The sequence below is a fragment of the Dermacentor variabilis genome, chromosome 1 (assembly GCF_050947875.1).
Source record: "Dermacentor variabilis isolate Ectoservices chromosome 1, ASM5094787v1, whole genome shotgun sequence".
NCBI classification, from domain to species: domain Eukaryota; kingdom Metazoa; phylum Arthropoda; class Arachnida; order Ixodida; family Ixodidae; genus Dermacentor; species Dermacentor variabilis.
Genome location: NC_134568.1, coordinates 269,642,594 through 269,661,635, shown reverse-complemented (window position 1 = coordinate 269,661,635; position 19,042 = coordinate 269,642,594). Strand labels below are relative to the sequence as shown.

General features: G+C 43.8%; 1 protein-coding gene across 1 annotated transcript in view; it reads right to left on the bottom strand.

The window, feature by feature from the left end:
• The window catches only part of Cog4 (conserved oligomeric Golgi complex subunit 4), a 63,310-nt gene extending 51,332 nt beyond the window's left edge, over positions 1-11,978 (bottom strand). The window contains exons 1-6 of the mRNA XM_075675567.1: positions 11,858-11,978; positions 11,238-11,320; positions 10,316-10,430; positions 7,831-7,932; positions 7,663-7,738; positions 2,293-2,486 (exon numbers count right to left, since the gene is read on the bottom strand). Coding sequence (XP_075531682.1) covers positions 2,293-2,486; positions 7,663-7,738; positions 7,831-7,932; positions 10,316-10,430; positions 11,238-11,320; positions 11,858-11,962 — 675 coding nt within the window. The 5' untranslated portion in view covers positions 11,963-11,978. The remainder of the gene's footprint in view (positions 1-2,292; positions 2,487-7,662; positions 7,739-7,830; positions 7,933-10,315; positions 10,431-11,237; positions 11,321-11,857) is intronic.
• Between the last annotated feature and the right edge of the window lie 7,064 nt (positions 11,979-19,042).

Genomic DNA, 19,042 nt, shown 5'->3' with positions numbered 1-19,042 from the left:
CCTTTCCCTCTTTTCTCATCATTGAGAGCATGCCGGATGGTACAAGAACTGGCCAGCTGGAGCAAATGAGACACACATAATGCCTGGGTTGCCATGCATAACCATGCAGCACCTTTCTACAGTTGACAGCTTGTGTGCAGGAAGTTAAAAATGGGAGATCACACATTCCACATGATCCACTCCTTCCATAAAGCATTCTGCTTAGGACAGAGTAAGGAAGAGTGATAAACTACGGCTGTCTTCATGCTATTACTGAATGACTCATATTGAAGCAGCCAGTAGACGCTATGCAACTATATGTGATGCAACATATTCACTGTCATGCAAAGAAAAACATGCAAAGACAGAATTAATGATGTAATGTGTTATGTTAACTTCATGGCTGAGCCACATGTAGCTTTCTTCAGACATGGGCCGCTATTTTGTAGCGATGCCTTATGCCTTATTCTAGCTATTCTTATCATCCACCACACACGGCCGCCTGATCGCGTTGATAATGTGGGCAGACCGTCGCTCTGACCAGTGGCCAAGTGCGAAAAGCCTGAAAAAGCATAGAATCAGAAAAGGCATCACTACAAAATACCGGCCATGCCTCTGATTACTCCTGAGTAGTGCCACCCAAAGAAAAGGCACTCCCCAGGTATACCAATGGTGTATGGCTATACTGTGCAAATAAAGATGCTGAGAAGTTTAATCTAATACAAGTTGTTGAGGAGTAGAAAGAATACAGGCATAGTTTTGCCATTGCCTAGGGAGTTGTTCATGCTCAGCATTTATTTTGTGCTTGGGCCCTACACATTTCTGTTCACCTTCTTTCTCTTTCAAACATCTTGCATCGCATAGTGCACACTGAAATGGGGGAGCAAGCAAATGTTTTTCTCCTTCCTCCTTCCTTTATGCCTTCTACACAAGCGACAGAAGCATGCGAACAGAAACCTAATGCCCCCTGAATACAACAATGCAAAATGCTAACAAACAACTGCGGCAGTCAAGGACATCATACCTAGGCATGCCACAGCTGATGGATACATTTTCAAGTAATTTTCCTTGCCCGATTACAATGCTTAGCAAGGTTTTGTAGTGCTACTCATGTGCCTAAACTGTTTTCTAATGCTTTGAAATGTGATACCACCATTTATGGTTTGCTTCAATGTGTATTGCACTCGCCCGCATCACTCAGTGTCCTTTTTATGACCAGTGTTCGTTTCGTCCCTGTTAGTGTCTTCTAGTACATAGCGCAAGGAAAATGAATGTGTTTGGTGCTGAAAGAGCCTTTGTTCTGTGCAGCATTTTCCGGGTTACAATAAAGCTATGTAACAATCCTCCCATGAATGTTGTTTGCATTGGCTCTGCCAATAAAACACATAAGCAAGTACGGCTGATAACAGACTTCTCAGAGCCCTTATGTTGGCCGTCAGCCTAGAAGTTAGACGAGCAATGTGGTGCACATATGCAGAAGCATCCGCTGCACCTTTTTATTTAAGAGAGGACACTTAATTTTCTCTGGTCCAGTGTTTCAATAATAGCACTCATGGTCAGTTGTACAGATGGGATGCAAAGTAATGCAATGCAAGCTCCTGCTCACTAGAGTGTGGGGTGAGTAGGGAAGAGTGTGCATTAAGGTTCACAGAACAGAAGGTCAAGCAGAGCTAGCAGCACTTCTGGTGCCTTCCCAATGCAAGCATGCACACATGAGCCGCAGCAATTCAGAGTTCACTAGACAGAGGTGTAAGGACAGAAACAAGGACTCCCAAAGAGGGGAGAAAAGAACTTGAATTCCAAGTAACAAATGCAGAGGACAGATGACAACAATAAGAGAGAAATGGTAAACCGGAGTGAGCTAAAAAATGGGAACAAAAGCAGATGATGATGGAGATGTGCCAAGAAGTGCTAAATGCTGAAAGCAAACAAGGTGGACGTCTAAACCTGAGCATGTGCATGCTTGGGCTGTCCTGTGCAATACAGTTGCATGACAACAAAAAAACTATGAAGATATTTTTTCCGTCTCTTTCACCAATGCACAAAAGCTTGTGCTGTGATGTTCACTACAAGAAAGCAAGCCAATGGTGGCTTTCAACTTCAGTGACAGACATGATCGCATGCATGCGCTTAGTTGTGGCTAATGCTATGAAAGATTGTGAATGTTGAAACAAAGTAAAGGAAAATAGATCAAGGTCTTTTCAAAGCTCTTCAGATAACTAAAAGAATGTTACTTTGACACAACAACTGGCAAAGCAACTAAGTTGTGGAAATAAATGTGATTTAATGTTTTGCCACTGGTAAAAGCATTACCTGTGAGCTCAAGTAAAGGGAGAACTTGTGCAGCCCTTCATCATGTTGGTTGAGAAGAGGAAAAATTTTGAAGAAGCGCTCCACAGAAGCAATGTCTCCTTCATTGACTGCCTCTTTGAACTTTTTCATGACTATATGACGTAGCCTGTTTTTAGCTTCACGAAGCGATGAAAATGCTTCTTCCAAGCTGCTGCCTAAAAGAGAAAAACATTCAGTAAAGCATTATTCTAAAATAACAAACAGCATTAATTATGTGCATAAAACAGGCAAAAATGGCAGGTTTGTTGAACTAAATAATGCTTACAAAAGCAAAATATGAAAGCATGAAGTGAAATATTCACTCCTTAAATAACTGATTTCATGATATACATGAGGCTTTCTGTAGCTCCTATGGTGGAAATGACAAATTTGTTGTTTTAGACAACACTTTTAGATCAAAAACTATATAATCATAGTATATAAAGTGCATATTTTGCTTTTACAAGTACAGACACGCATTTGCATTACTGCCATTGCCCTCTTTAGAGTGGAATGTAAAAATGGTATATGTTTAAAAGGAAGATTAGGGACACCCAACTGTTCAGGAAGTTTGCAAATTTTATTTATCCTAATGAATGCAGTCTATATGCTAATCATTAAATAATTAAAATTACAAAGTGATCAGCAAAGAAGTGGTTCACATTAGAGGCATGTTAAAACTTTTTGTGCGCAAACAAACAGGGACGAAGAATAGGGGCAACACAAGGACGTCCTTTTCAAAGCTCTTCAGATAACTAAAAGAAAGTCACTTTGATGTAACAATTCTTCGTCCCTGCTTGTTTGCGCACAAAAAGTTTTAAGATGAATCTGTTCCAACTAGGGCGACTCGCAGTTATGCTTCACATTAGAGGAACACAAAACAAAGTATTTTGTTCAGCTAGATTACCCAATTACACTTTGGAATATACTAAACAGGAAACATTTACTGATGGTGAAGGGTTAGTATGCTAGAAAACAAAGTAAAGGCCTAACAAGAGAAGTTGATGGGTGAGTTAGGTCGCGATACGGAATAAAGGAGTACAGGAAAGGCATGGACAGATTAGGGAACAAAACAGGCCCTCTAGTAAGGCAAAAGGTGAAACAGCTGTAATACCATTAAAATTCCTGCACCAGGGCCCCATAACATCGACACTGTGGTAATCTCTGGCTTAGGCTAGTTAAATGTTAAAATAAAAAAGGAGTGATTACATAGCTTGAAAACTAAATAAAAGGTTAACCTAGCAAAGAACTTTGCAGACTTTCCTGCAAAAAGAATGTGCACCAAAGGAAATCCATGACGTAACATTAGTGGTGGTGTAATTTGTGCACAAAAAAGAATAAAGGATGTATGAATTTATATTCTCCACTATGATGCCATCTTTTTTCACCAAACAAAGAAATATAATTTTGAAAGATAGCTTAGTAACATAGCCTAATTTGGTATTCCCTTGCTGTGTTACTTTGACTGCTTTTGGTTATCACTACACTATCATACTACAATATCATATTATACAGTACCAGTGGCACCCAAGACGATAATGGAAGTCAGAATAGTCTAGAGGAATTCGAAATCCCACAGGTAACGCCGGAAGAAGTAAAGAAAGCCTTGGGAGCTATGCAAAGGGGGAAGGCAGCTGGGGAGGATCAGGTAACAGCAGATTTGTTGAAAGATGGTGGGCAGATTGTTCTAGAAAAACTGGCCACCCTGTATACGCAATGCCTCATGACTTCGAGCGTACCGGAACCTTGGAAAAACGCTAACATAATTCTAATCCATAAGAAAGGAGACGCCAAAGACCTGAAAAATTATAGACCAATCAGCTTACTGTCCGTTGCCTACAAAGTATTTACTAAGGTAATTGCAAATAGAATCAGGAACACCTTAGACTTCTGTCAACCAAAGGACCAGGCAGGATTCCGTAAAGGCTACTCAACAATAGACCACATTCACACTGTCAATCAGGTGATAGAGAAATGTGCGGAATATAACCACCCCTTATATATAGCTTTCATAGATTACGAGAAAGCGTTTGATTCATCCGAAACCTCAGCAGTCATGGAGGCATTACGGAATCAGGGTGTAGACGAGCCGTATGTAAAAATACTGAAAGATATCTGTAGTGGCTCCACAGCCACCGTAGTCCTCCATAAAGAAAGCAACAAAATCTCAATAAAGGAAGGCATCAGGCAGGGAGATACGATCTCTCTAATGCTATTCACAGCGTGTTTACAGGAGGTATTCAGACCTGGATTGGGAAGAATTGGGGATAAAATTTAATGGAGAATACCTTAGTAAGTCGCGATTCGCTGATGATATTGCCTTGCTTAGTAACTCAGGGGAGCAGCTGCAATGCATGCTCACTGACCTGGAGAGGCAAAGCCGAAGGGTGGGTCTAATTAATTAATTAATATTTGGGGTTTTACGTGCCAAAACCACTTTCTGATTATGAAGCACGCCGTAGTGGAAGACTCCGGAAATTTTGACCACCTGGGGTTCTTTAACGTGCACTTAAATCTAAGCACACGGGTGTTTTCGCATTTCGCCCCCATCGAAATGCAGCCGCCGTGGCCGGGATTCGATCCCGCGACGTCGTGCTCAGCAGCCCAACACCATAGCCACTGAGCAACCACGGCGGGTGAAGGGTGGGTCTAAAAAAATTAATTTGCAGAAAACTAAAGTAATGTTTAACAGTCTCGGAAGAGAACAGCAGTTTACGATAGGTAGTGAGGCACTGGAAGTGGCAAGGGAATACACCTACTTATGACAGGTAGTGACTGCGGATCCGGATCATGAGACTGAAATAATCAGGAGAATTAGAATGGGCTGGGGTGCGTTTGGCAGGCATTCTCAGATCACGAACAGCAGGTTGCCATTATCCCTTAAGAGAAAAGTTTATAACAGCTGTGTCTTACCAGTACTCACGTACAGGGCAGAAACCTGGAGGCTTACGAAAAGGGTTCTACTTAAATTGAGGACGACACAGCGAGCTATGGAAAGAAGAATGATGAGTGTAACGTTAAGTGATAAGAAAAGAGCTATTGGGTGAGGGAACAAACGCGAGTTAATGATATCTTAGTTGAAATCAAGAAAAAGAAATGGGCATGGGCAGGACACGTAATGAGGAGGGAAGATAACCGATGGTCATTAAGTGTTACGGAATGGATTCCAAGGGAAGGGAAGTGTAGCAGAGGGCGGCAGAAAGTTAGGTGGGCGGATGAGATTAAGAAGTTTGCAGGGACAACATGGCCACAATTAGTACATGACCGGGGTAGTTGGAGAAGTATGGGAGAGGCCTTTGCCCTGCAGTGGGCGTAACCAGGCTGATGATGATGATGATGATGACACTATGAAATGATGATTGGTTTTTCCAGTCCAATCACATTGTGGGGCTTAATCTCCCAATGCAATGCACAGGCTATGAGAGATGCCATAGAGAAAGGGGTGGGGAAGGCTCCAGATTAATTCTGCCCACCTAGGATTCTTTGATGTGCACCTGAACCTAAGTACATGAGCGTTTTTGCATTCCACCCGATGGAATGTGGCTGCAGCAGCAAGGAATCGAAATCGTGACATTGTGGTCAGCATCTTAAAGACATAACCAACGAACCACCATGGTGGGTCATGGTTTTTGCAGTGACTGTTTACTTAGGATAATTAGTGTTTAGCCAGTGATTTTAACTGTTGTTTCATAAATAGTACAATTGCTCATACAGGCACTCCAGTTTCATAAAAATTTCATAATAGCAACCTTAACTGATCATATGCTTTATGTACCAAGGCTACTAATATAGAAGGGCTGAAGTAGTGGAACATTTCGATTCTTTTTTTTTTCATGCTTTGTTACTGGTTTTAGTCACACCTCACAATTGCTAGAATTGGCTGGTAACAAGTGGTGAATGAATCAAAATGATCAAGAGGAATCGTTAGCGCAGGGCTTTGAGAGGTGACAAAATGGAAGGACCCTGTTTTGACCTCCTTGTGTTCTTCAATGTGAATAGGAATCTCAGCAATCAGGGTGCTTTTGCAGCCTTTTCGTAATGTGGCCACCGCAGCTGGGAGTCCAAGTTGCAACTCTGCTCAACAACAGAATGCTGTAGCCACAGTGCCCCCTTAATTGGTAGGAAAATTCATGAATGAAGAATAGTATAATGCAGAGAGTTTTCACGACTAACATTTCTTTGCAATGAACAAGGCCAAGCTAAGTCATGGTGATTACAGTGTTCACTTTCAGATTATATAACCCTATAGCCACAAATTGCTGACTAAGTATATTAGGGTTTTTCACTTTCAGGTTTTATGCTTTTTAAAATCAGGTGTTATTTTTAAAGACGAAAACCACAGGGAATTCAGGGCCAAAGTTCGGTATTCTCCTGGTCACTTGCACATAACAAAGGCAATTGTCCGTTTGGACAAAAAAAGCTTTATTTAAACAAACAAGATGACTCAAAGGGACATATAATGACAAAGAGCTGCTTGCTGGTCATGTTACGAGCTTGTCTATACAAATCCTCATTGGCAGCCATTATCTCCACTTTTTGAGAAACTACACAAACAAAAACAACAAATAGTGCTCAGCAATACCTTGTTTACTTTGTTTCTGCCCTTTTTTTTAACAAAGTAAAAGGAAAGCACAAATAGTACTGCACATCTGCATGTTTTGCAAGAGGTGCAATGCTTCTCCTTATCTCACAAGCTCTTGTTGACATACACTAACATTTCCATTTTGAAAATTTGTGTCCATCCTGTCGGGCCTTTGAATGTACGTCAGTTAGAAAAGCACCTTCTTAATATTTGCCAGCTACCATTTGCCATGAAGAGCAGCGTCAGTGATGTGCTCGCTAACTCATTACCACCATTTAAATGTACGCAAAATGTGGAAAATGGGATGCGATGCAACATTGTAACATTCATGTGAACCCTGCTAATAAAAGGGCAACAAGTTTTAATTTACCCAAGGCCGGCATGCACTGTATGTATGCTAGATTTCACTTGAGTGTTAAGCAAAAAAGAAGCATATCATATATTTATATATGAATAACAATAATTAATATATTAACTGCTCGCTCACAGGCACAGCATTTGTTGGTTCTGTGACACATGTGCTTATTCTTACTCTTTACGAAAGACTGGAAGTTCAGGGAAAAATCAGGTTTAAATTGATTTTATTTAATCTTGTTTGGGGTGTAAAAATTAAGAATCATCAGGTTTTATGGGAAAACTAAGTACCCTAACTATAATGCACTTTATAATAATTCAGCACACACTACAAACTTTCAGCAGCAGCACAAAACCAGCCATCTCATATTGTGCTACAGGTCTATTGCATCCGCAAGTGATAAACACACACCTACCTTCTTGAGTGTCGGCTGTTGATCGTTTCAGAACAGACTCATCCAGGCTCAAGAATCTATGAATGTGTGCGGCTGCCTGCAAATCACATGTGCCAAGCATTAAATATTAAAAGGAAAATGCAGGTTGACAGATGCCTATACTGCCTATTTTGACTGCAGAATAAGTACCTGTTCATAATCCTCGTTCTGTAATGCAGTTTGTACACCATCAGTGCAGAACTTCAGGTCCAAGATATCTCCAACTCTTTGAACACACTCCATCACCCGACTCTGTGCAATCAATAACAAACAGAATGAATGGCAAAAGCAGGTGTACCAAGCAGCATATGAATACAGCGCTAACAACAGTTCATCACCTTTTTATTTTTAAACATTGGTGCACTCAATTTAAAGGTCTTTGTTGTTCAGCCCTACCTTCACAGTTAACATCTTCAAGAACTGAATTGGATTCTGGGGTTTTACGTACCAAAATCATGATTTGATTATGAGGCAAGCCGTAGTGGGGGAATCCAGATTAATTTTGTCCACCAGGGAATCTTTAACGTGACCCCAACGCACAGGACATGGGCATTTTTCCATTTCGCTCCCATTGAAACGCGGTCGCCACACATGGCATTTGATCCTACAACCTCGTGCTTGGCAGCGTAACACCATAGCCGCTAGACCACTGTGGCAGGTTTAACATCTTCATGAAGTAGCAAGTGAAATTTATGTGTACAAAGCATCTTACATTTATTAAAGGTACAAGTGTTAAAACTTGGATGCCAGCAAAATAAAAACAAAGAAAACATTAGGTTATCAACAAGGAAGACATCAGACTCATCGCAATTCATAAGACATCAGAATAAGACTCATCACCATAAGGCATTAGAACTGGCACACCAATGGTCATTTACTCCATGTGTGGGATATTCTAAACTGCACAACTTTTGTGGTCGTACCTAATTCCGCCAATGATGAACATGCGAACAAACCTGTCACTCATTGTCTGACAGCAACCCCTGCCATTGTGCCATAATTGTCGCCACAAGGATAAAGCTAAATTCCCACGAAGCACTGCACAGGTCTCGCCATACTTAATTGTCATCACCTCGCAGTGTTGTGAGAACTGGACAAAAGCACATGGACCCAGCGGTCTTCCTGAAGCCAATAGGCAGATGGGGGTTGCATTGCTTAGTCGGAGGCTGTCTGTCACATAGGGTAGCGAGCTGCTCATATGCAAGTAATTATATGGAATGTCCTCAAGTTTGCGTTTGCTTGCAATTGCATGAACTCAGGTATGGCCCGGATGCCAGAAATGGAAAGGATGCTCAATGCGACTTTCCCTTGCTTGCATTTATGCATCTTTTTGTTGCTGTTTATTGAAGTGAAACACAAAACACAAGTTGTAGAGGGAAAGGAGAACTGAATTAAGGGGACGAATAGGAATAACACAGAAAACTTGTGCAATAATTTGTTCTAAGCAATGGTAGAGCAGCATGCTTACAAAGCCGCTTGTAAGTGGTAGTGTCCCTCTTCCCTATAGTGTTGAGCGGCAGAGAAGCTCGATTCTCTATGAATCGAATTGGTTAAAAATAAACTGTTTGACTTTGTAAAAAGAAATGGCGGTTGGAGTATCTGGAGCTGCAAGGGAAAATTGTCATCTACCCGAATGTAGCACACAGCTACGAAGGAAACCAATACAGGTTTCTCAGAAAAAAAACTTCGCAGTTGAGGAAAAATTTGTCTCCCTCGACTGGGACGTTTTCTTCTTGAGAATCCTGTATATATTTCCTTCGTAGTGTCCTGCTACATTTGGGTGGATGACTATTTTCCCTTCGATGATGCTTCCTCCACCTTGCAGGAGTCTGCAGAACTGATCTGCCAGCTTCTGGAGCTATGTCACTTCAGTCTGTTTTCACATAAATAAACCTGTACATACAGAGGAGTTGTTGCAAGCTCTTTGCAATGTGTAGCCTGACAATTGAGTGTCAAGGGCCAACAGCCAAGACCAACAGTGGGGTCATTGGAAGAAATAGTTCAGCAGTGCCCTGAATCGAGTATTATCTTCGACTCCAGGACTTGGTGTTACTAATGTCAAGTAGTACAGTGCACAACACCGTACTCTGAGGTGTACACACAAAAATGGAATATCGATTTCCAGGTTTATTATGTCATATAGCTGTTTGAACCAAAGCATCTATGGGTCCTTAAATGTGTTAAGTTCCTGTCTTCTGGTCAGTATTTAGTGTTCACACAATTATGATATTAAAGCACACATTTGCACTAACCTTCACCAGAATGACTTCTCTCTATATTTGGGCAAGCACAAGCGACAAAACAAGTAAAACTGTACATGGTTGTTCGGGAAAAAAAACAGAAGTGTTTAGATGCAATAAGGCTAAGGGATATTTGCTAAACAAAAGACACAGTGAAATAGAGAAAAAAAAATTAAACCGGCAGCAGTATCATGAAGCTTTTTTGACCATTTCTTACCACAAACCGGTGACAAATATGTTGGGAATTATACGTCTCATTTGGCATTGAGTTCATGTTTAATGTTAATAACACGTGCCAGTACGCTTCAGCAATGATTATACAACAATCATGTGAGTATGCTAGACTGCACTGTCTTGCAGGCAGAGTTGCCATAGTACATGTCAAATATTGTCACCTTTGCTAAGTCTAACTGCCGAACTTTGCTGCTGATGTCCTCAGCAAGTGTGGAAGTAAATGATATCATGTTTGCAAGTTGCTCTGCATCCCCATAAACAAGCTGGAATGTTGGCCTGCAAAGAAAGAATAACATACTAATTGAAATATTATTTTATTTATAAACAAGATCGCTCAAAGGCCTCTTCACCTATTCTACAACAGCCAGATAGCAGTATGTTCTGTCATTTAAACCCTTATGCAGATGCACTGCTGTGTATTATAGAGAGCTTTTGATGAAGCAAGAAACAATCTACAGCTAACGTTGCTTATTACGGTAGTAACACACACAAGATATCAAGACAGTGCTTCCAATGTGACAATGTGACAGGCAAGTTAAAATTGAGGCGATAACAACAACAAAAAAACTTTTATGGAATGTTTTCAGTGTGCAACTACACAGAAAGGAGGGCTGTTCACATATGGTTTTTGATGTAACAATGTAAAGGTTCTGCTATACACCATGCATGCAATCTTCGTAAACACACTTTTTTTTTTCCTGTTAGGAGGTCTCGACAGTTCTTACTTCGGGACATCTGATTGTGTATTTATACTCCACTTATGTTCAAGTATCACACTGATGAAAATAAAATTTAAAATATTTAGCGCGCAGCCATGTTCAATTATTCAAGGCTATATTTGTTTGTCCCACTAAGTTTCAACGGCCGCTCTAATATACAAACGAATTACTTCAAGAAAGACACTGTTACGCATGCTTTAAAGGGGGGCGTGGCACATGACAACTTCTGTGACAATCAAATGACACTCGGCTATACAGTTATCTAACACCACATTTCGACAGCTTTTTAACCTGTGAGCCTTGAAGTTTAGGTGCAGGGTTTCAAGTGAATATATCTATAAACGAACCGTAACTGCGTGCTTACAAAATCTTATGAATTTTGGTGATCTTCGACTCCAACTCAGTTCTCTGCGAGACCAAGCCATCCAATGCTTTGGTAGCTTGTTCCTGCGGCAGAAAATGGTACAAGAAAAAAACAAGCACTTCGGTCACCAGAGCGATCGTAAGTCAAAATGTATTCAAGCACGCAAACAACTGAATAAACAAGTCGATGGTAAGCAGGCAAATAAACATATAGCAATGCAATCGGAGGACCGGAACTGATTAAGGTCTATGCGTGACCTCGCAATAAACTGTTTAGTGCCTGTGCTTTGATATTCGCAAGTGCAACGATGTAAGCAAAAGCAGAAAGCAAATGACAGCTACTGGCATAGCGAGTAGTATACGCCAGCTGACACACAAGGTGCAAATGTGTAAGACACCACCGGTCCTAATGACAACGGAAAAAAAATTGAACTGAGAGGCCATAAATCGAATAAAAAGCTGAAATGAATTATAAAAGAAACTAAAAGTAATGTAGTTCACATCCCGTTCATCGACTTACGTCTGCAAGTTGCTCCGTACACACCAAAGTAGAGCTGTTCGCGTTCCTTGCACCACAGTAAATGGATGTAAATTAAAATGCCTGTGAAAAATATGTCTTACCTCTTCTAAGCAAAGCTGCTTGTACATATCTTCAGCTTGTTCAACGGAAGAAACATTGTAAATACGATCATCGCTCATTTCTAAACCGTGTATAGAAATCGCCATAGCGACACGTGACACGCTTCGGATCAATGTTGCTGACGCCCGACCCAGGAAACCGCCAACAAAAGCCATCTCAAAACGTTTTAATCTAAGATGCTTTAAAAAAAATCCTAACATATTAACATGGTAAAATACTAAAAATTATCGGTGATATTGTAGTCTTTTTGTTTACAAATTGTTCAGTTTTATTTAGTTTTGGAACGTGCGTTATTTTTAAAAATTGTAGAAAAGATATTTCGCGCTTACCGCTGCTCTGTTCTTGTTCCATTTCGAAAAAGAAATTGAATTTTATGGTGCAAATTATTAAATTTAACACTGGACACTGTTTCTTGCCTGGTTTTTCAAGAAAACGCTACAAATGATGGGCTCTCTGATGCGGCCTGCAGAAATTAATGAAAATAGTTCTAGCAGTCTTTTATTTACCGCACTGCAGTTGTGCCGAAAGCGAAATTTAATTGCGACGAACGCCAACAAAGGTAAACTTGGAGTTTTTTTCTTGAAAAACCTGGCTTGTAAAAGTGTTCAGGAATCGCCAGCCGTCTGTGCGCAGGCGCGAGTACAAGGTACAAGAGAGAAAAATCTGGGGGCTTTTGCTTTTTGAATGTTTGACTTTGCCTGTAAAAATAGGTACTACGGCGAAGTTTCTTTGCTCGTTTTGTATGCATTTGTCCCTAGGCGTGCCGACATTGCAGTTTGAGGTCGTATGCGTGTGTGTGTGTGTGTGTGTTGATCGTCCACTAGTTTTCCTCGAGCTCCTTGGCTGTTGCTGGCGGTTTTTTTTTTTATTGCAATAGCAATTACATGGACATTCCAGACGCATCTTTGCCATCGCCGTCGGCGTTGCTGTGTTGTTCCATGTAAAGTCGAAGGGCGAAAACGCCGTCGCCGCGCGCCGTGTGCTTTATGTACGAGTGAAAACACACGAGGGGAGCCACCGCTCGCGGCTCAATCTGGCGCGCGCCAGGGAGGAAGACGGAGAGCAAACGCGCCATCTTCCGTGGCGCGAAAGGCCGTGGTGGTATGTAGGGGAGGGAGAGAGGGGGCTGCGTCATTCGGCTCCAGCAGCAAATGCGTATTTCGCGACCGGGCTCAAGGGCAACTGACTATCACGGCTTAATCTCACGTGTGAAAGGGAGGAAAGTGGGGAGGCAGCGCGGGATGGGGGGGAGGGGTGGATTTTACTCCGCCAGCAACTGCGTACGTTGCGCGGCGGCGCGCAGTCGCGAGCACCGTATCTCGAAAGCGATCTGCAGGCGACTCATACATTTGTGCGTGCTGTTTTCTCGCCACTGTTTTCAGCGAAGCGATAGACAGCAAGAGGGTCACTTCGCTCGTTGCTGCTGCCGCGCTTGCTCACACCACACTCTTAAGCACAATTACACCCTTTTGCAACACAACGATAATCGTCATCTGTCTTGTCCGCATTTCCTTTCTTTAACGGGGCGAGCCCGGTACTTCCCATACTCTTAGGCAAAGCTCCACCCTTTGAGGTGTATCTCTACCACACAACGATAATCGTCATCGGCCTTGCTTGCGTTTCCTTTCTTGAAACGCCGCGCCCGCTACTTTCCTGTCGAGAATGCTGCGTCACACTGATAACGCGCATGCCGTTCGTGACCGGGAAGTACCCGGCTCGCAGCGTTAAAGAAAGGAAACGCGGGCAAGACAGATGACGATTATCGTTGTGGGACAAATATACACCCCAAAGGGTGCAACTGTTTTTAGAGTGCTCTTAAAACGGTTGCACCCTTTAGGGTGTAAATTTGTCCCACAACAAAAATTGTCATCTGCCTTGCTTGAGTTTCCTTTCCTGAAAACTCGGCGCTCGCTACTTTCCTGTCGGGAATGCTGCGTCACACTGATAACGCGCATGCCGTTCGTGACTGGGAAGTACCGGGCTCGCAGCGTTAAAGAAAGGAAACGCGGCAAAGACAGATGACGATTATTGTTGTGGGACAAGATACGCCCCATAGGGTGCAAAATTTTCTAAGAGTGCACTCTTACAACCTATGCACGTAACGAATCCGGTCCAATAAATCTCTTGCCTGCCGCCTTTTTTCCACTTTACCTTTCATCTTTCAATGACTCGGCCTTCCTTGCAGGTTTCGTTTGACACCATGCAGTGGCGACAAAGGACGCGCTGCCCACAAGGGAAGCGCTGCGTGTGACAGTTCTGTATAGTGAGGAGTCTTTTCACTCGATTCTATTCCTGTCTTATTATTGCCGACCGGCGAGTCTGGTCATAACGTATGGGCGGGAAATCGTTTGGACCTCCGGTGAAACGCGAGAAGGGCAAGAATTGGAATAAAATAGATACATTAGCCTGGCCCTGGAGTCATGAGACCCTTCGTGATGCCAGTGTTGTGGCCAAAGGCGAAACCGTTGTGTGACTACGTGAGCGCTGATACGGACTGTGCGTTCCGTGACACATGAAGATGCTGCGACGGCTGCGGAAGCGCTGTACGTCGTAGACTCGTTGCGCAGTTAGTTATACACGTACGACGACGGTGAAGATGGACTAGCGTTGAGAGCTGCGTTCGAGAAAGCAGACATTTATTTATTTATTTAGGCACCCTAAAAGTCCTGAAGGGCATTAGATAGGAGGGTGGGGGTGCAATAAAATATCATTGTGTAAAATATAGAAACACCTGAACAAACAAGAAGAAAGATATGAGTTGGGCAAAAGGAAAACACCGTAGTATAAAGTTTAACGAAACTTTCAGGATGCTATTCATATTTAAATCAGGCGCAACGAGATAAATATTACACAATTCCGAATGCGCATAATTAACAGGAACACTGAAATGAATCTCGGAATTGGTAAGCACTGTAGTATAATATAAATGCCGAGTGACACATTTAAATGTGCACGAGTAAAAAAAGAAAGCCATTATATAATTCTAAGAGAGGCGTACACATAAAACTAGCCGTTATTCATGAAGACGGTCCAGAAGTTTCCTTTGAAAACTAGCTGCACCATTGCAAGCGACAATGTTTTCTGGTATAACGCGTTCCATTCGTTTATGGATTGCATAGAGGTAAACATTGGTACTTCAGTGTATGAGCAAATATGGGATGTACTTTGTTTTCATGATCCCGCCTGTATGGAACGTGATGTTCCGGTTTAATGTGATTGGTTGCAAATGTTGACTCGCCGTAATATAAAGAATGAAAGAATGGTAAACACTAATATTTGCGTCGGGTGATCATGCAGAGCGGAAACGTTGATGCTGCTTTTTAAGAATGATACGCTCGTATAGGGAGAATACGAGGAATGTACGAATATTACCGCCTTATTCTGTACTGGCTCGATGCGGTTCTGCAATGTAACAGTACCTGGGTGCCATATTATCGATGCGGATTCTAACAAAGACCAGATGAGAGATTTGTAAGCGTGAAACTTCGTTTCTGAGTTGGCAGGATACAAACGATGTTTGATTAATCCTAATTTTTTAAACGCCTTCTTGGTTATATATTCTCTGTGTGTGTGCCAAGTTAGATCTGTCGTTAAATAGACGCCCAAGTACTTGAAACTCGCTGAAGGCGAAGACAATCACGGACTTGTTTGCTGCGAAGCCTTCTCAGACCCCGGCTGCAGTGGCGTATAGCCAGACATTTATTTGGGGGGGGGGGAGAGGGGTTCTCCGCTGACAACTACGCCTCCTTCATCTCTCTCTCTCTCTCTCTCTATATATATATATATATATATATATATATATATGTATATATATATATATATATATATATATATATATATATATATATTGTAACGGGAGTCCGGCGCCTTGAACGGGGTCCAAGCGGTACACGACACACCCAAATCCCTGCCGTTCCAAAAAACAGCTATATTCCCCTGACTCACTGCAACTCTAGCCTCCCCTTTGCCCTTCTCTTCCTCTCCTTTCACATGAGGCTTTCTTCGTTACCGTTACACTCGCCGCCCCTCTCCCCTCGAGTTCGCACAGGGGTAAGACAGGAGTTCAGTACAGGTTACACGAGGTACGTAAAGCTTCATCTGGCTGGCATGAGTAGGAAAAGTGCGTTTGCGACGGTTGTCATCAAGTTAGGGAATCGCGGCTAAACGAAACGTCACGGGACCCAGAGCTTCCACAACACGGAAAGGGCCAGAAAACCGGGATAAGAATTTTTCTCAGCGCCGAGGTAAACGCAGTGCCCATGGAAGCATGTCTAAATCGCCCCATTGGAAAGGGCGAGCAGGACGTTGCTGAGAAGACGTATTGAACTGCGCTTGGTGGCGCAGGGTCTCGATGGAATTCACTATTGCGAGGCGTCCTTGCAGAGACGTGTCGAAGTCAAGAAGGTATTCTTGCGGTAACCTTGGCGTCCTCTTGTAGAGCAGTTGAAGCGGCGTGGCGCAGGTGACTTCCTGTTGGAACGTATTTAGAGCGAAAACCGCAGCAGCTACATAGTCATCCCAGTCGTCGTGTGTGGGACAGACATAGGAAGAAATGATGTATTTTATGGTGCGGTTGGCTCGCTCGACCTGTTCATTTGTTTGTGGATGTTTAGGGAATGCTGCAGCGTGTCGTATTCCATGTTTAGACGAGAAACATAATGCGGTGCCACAGTCGGAAAGCAGCAATATCGGCATGCCATGCCGGAATATGAGGCACTCGTTAATAAATGTCATGACAGGAACGTCTGCAGAATCAGGGACGGTTCGAACTTCTACCCACTTAGGTAGTCCGTGGCCACAATGAGAAATTTGTTGCCATGCTTGCTGCGAAGAAAGGGCCCCACGTTATCAATGCCCACGATATCGAACGGTTCGTTAGGAGGGGCGATTGGTTGTAAGGGCACAGATTGTGGGTTTGCGACGACCTTACGAGCTTGACAAATGGTGCTGGATGACACGTACAGGTAGACATCAACGCGCACGCCAGACCACCAAAACCTTTCCTTAACGCGAGCCAGAGTCTTCTGCTGACCCAGATGGCCAGCAGTGGGGGCGTCGTGACACAGGACAAATATAGATGGTCGCACGGCCACAGGCACCACAGGTAGGTACGACTCACTTCCTGTACGTCGATGATAAATGATGCCATCTTGACTGCATAAGCTGATGACAGTCTTTCGAGGCGGCGCTTAATTATGTGTACTGGAATCACCAAGGAGGCGCGGACGATGTCGCAGATTTCGGTATCCTTTGATTTTGCAGCTCGGAGATCGAGTACTGCAAATGCTGGCACAGAGTAGTTAGTAACGATGGGGTTGCGTGAAAGGTAGTCGGCGTCATGGCGACAAGAACCACTACAATGAGCAACCGCGAAACTGTAGTCTTGAAGTTTGAGGGCCAGTCGGGCATGTTTTACATTTAAGTCTTTTTTGTTTGGAGCCAGCGAAGCCCGTGAAGCCGATCTAAGGCGTCGTCGAGGCAGTGAAGAGGGTTATACATCCTGCTGGGCAATACTGTTTAGGCGGTGATAGTCTACGCAAAATCGCCTAGTGCCGTCCTCCTTTCTCACGAGAACTACAGGGGATGACCAAGCACTGAACGAGCGAGACATGATGCCACGCTGTAACGTACCTTCCACTTGAGTTGTAATTTCAGCGCGTTCAGAAGCAGAAACACGATGAGGGCTGTGTCGAACGGGTGCACATGAGCCAGTGTTGATTTTGTGACGGACAAGAGTCATACAGCCAAGTTCACTCGGTGATAATGCCAAGCACCTTCGAAATTTCACCACCGATGCTTGGATATGGGACTTCTCAGATGACGTTAGGTTTGGGCCGAAATGGAACACATTCCAGTCGACGGAGTCATCCCCACTCTCCGGAGAAGTACAGTTGTGCACTGTTGCGAGGACGGAGCAGGGCTGAATGACTGCCCCGAACGCCAACAGAGTTCCAGAGAGTAGGCGCGGCGGGCTGTCTGATAGGTTCAACACCAGGACAGCAAATGCAGTTGAAGAGAAGCGCTGTAAAGAGCGTGGGATGGCAAATCCATGGCCCGGTCACAAGCAAATAGTGCAGTCGACAAAGACATCCGCATCTAAGCACATGTCCATGTCGCAAAGAACGGGTACCCACGCAGCAGAAGACAAGGGTATATGTATCGTAGATGTCGCCAGCACAGGAAAAGAAAGCCGTGGTGGTGGGCGAACATGTTCAGTTTTGTGGACCTTCGGTAGAAGCACGGTCGTTAGCGCACATATCCATGTTGAGGGGGCACGTACTCTCGTACGAAATAAGATAAAAGCTTACGCAACGACGAAGTGCCATTGCTCAGAAAGGAGCGAGATCCTGCGGCCATGTGGCTGGCCTACTTAAGGATAGAGCGCATACACGAGGACAGCACTCTACTTGCGACTGTGTTGGCTGCCACGTCAGATGCCGTATCGTGAGGGAGCAATCCTACTATGCGCCCGGCGTGGTTAAAGTCCATGCGTACGCCCAGTGTTAAGCACCAGTTGCAGCCCAAAATTAAGGGTACGCAGAAGTTTTGCGCCACAATGAATGGGACACACACTTTTTCCGAAAACAGTCATAGTCATCGAGGTTTCTCTAAGAAATGGTAGACGAGTTCCGTCAGCTAGGAGGAGGCCGGCGGGTGCGACCATAGCTGTATTCAGATGGCACTGAATGGGGAGTACATTTTGAAAACCACGCTGAATGAAATTAAAAGCTGCACCGGTGTCCACTAGGGCTTCAATGTTTTGTGCTGGCTCACCTAGCTGGACTTGCAACGTGGGCATTGCATACCTGTAAACGGGCCCAGGGACGGGAGAGGGACTTCACGACTTAAGCCGGGTCCTGCCCTCGGGGGCTCGCGTTGAAGCTTTCCGATGAAGGGGCGCGACGCACACAGACTCGAATGCAATGGCCAATATCGTTGCGTAGATAGCAGCGCATGGTTGGATCGCTGACGGTGTGCGTCGGAGCGACTGGCTTCGCCTGCTAACTCTTGTTGACTTAAAAAAGGGCAGAGGCGGGGCACTGCAGTGGAGCGTTCCACTATGTGGGCCTCCAAGGCAAGAGCTAAGGCAGCGTGAACTGCAGACGGGCGGGCGAGGCGGACAGAGCGTTGAACGTTGAGGTCAGTGATGGCGTCGATGAAAGCAT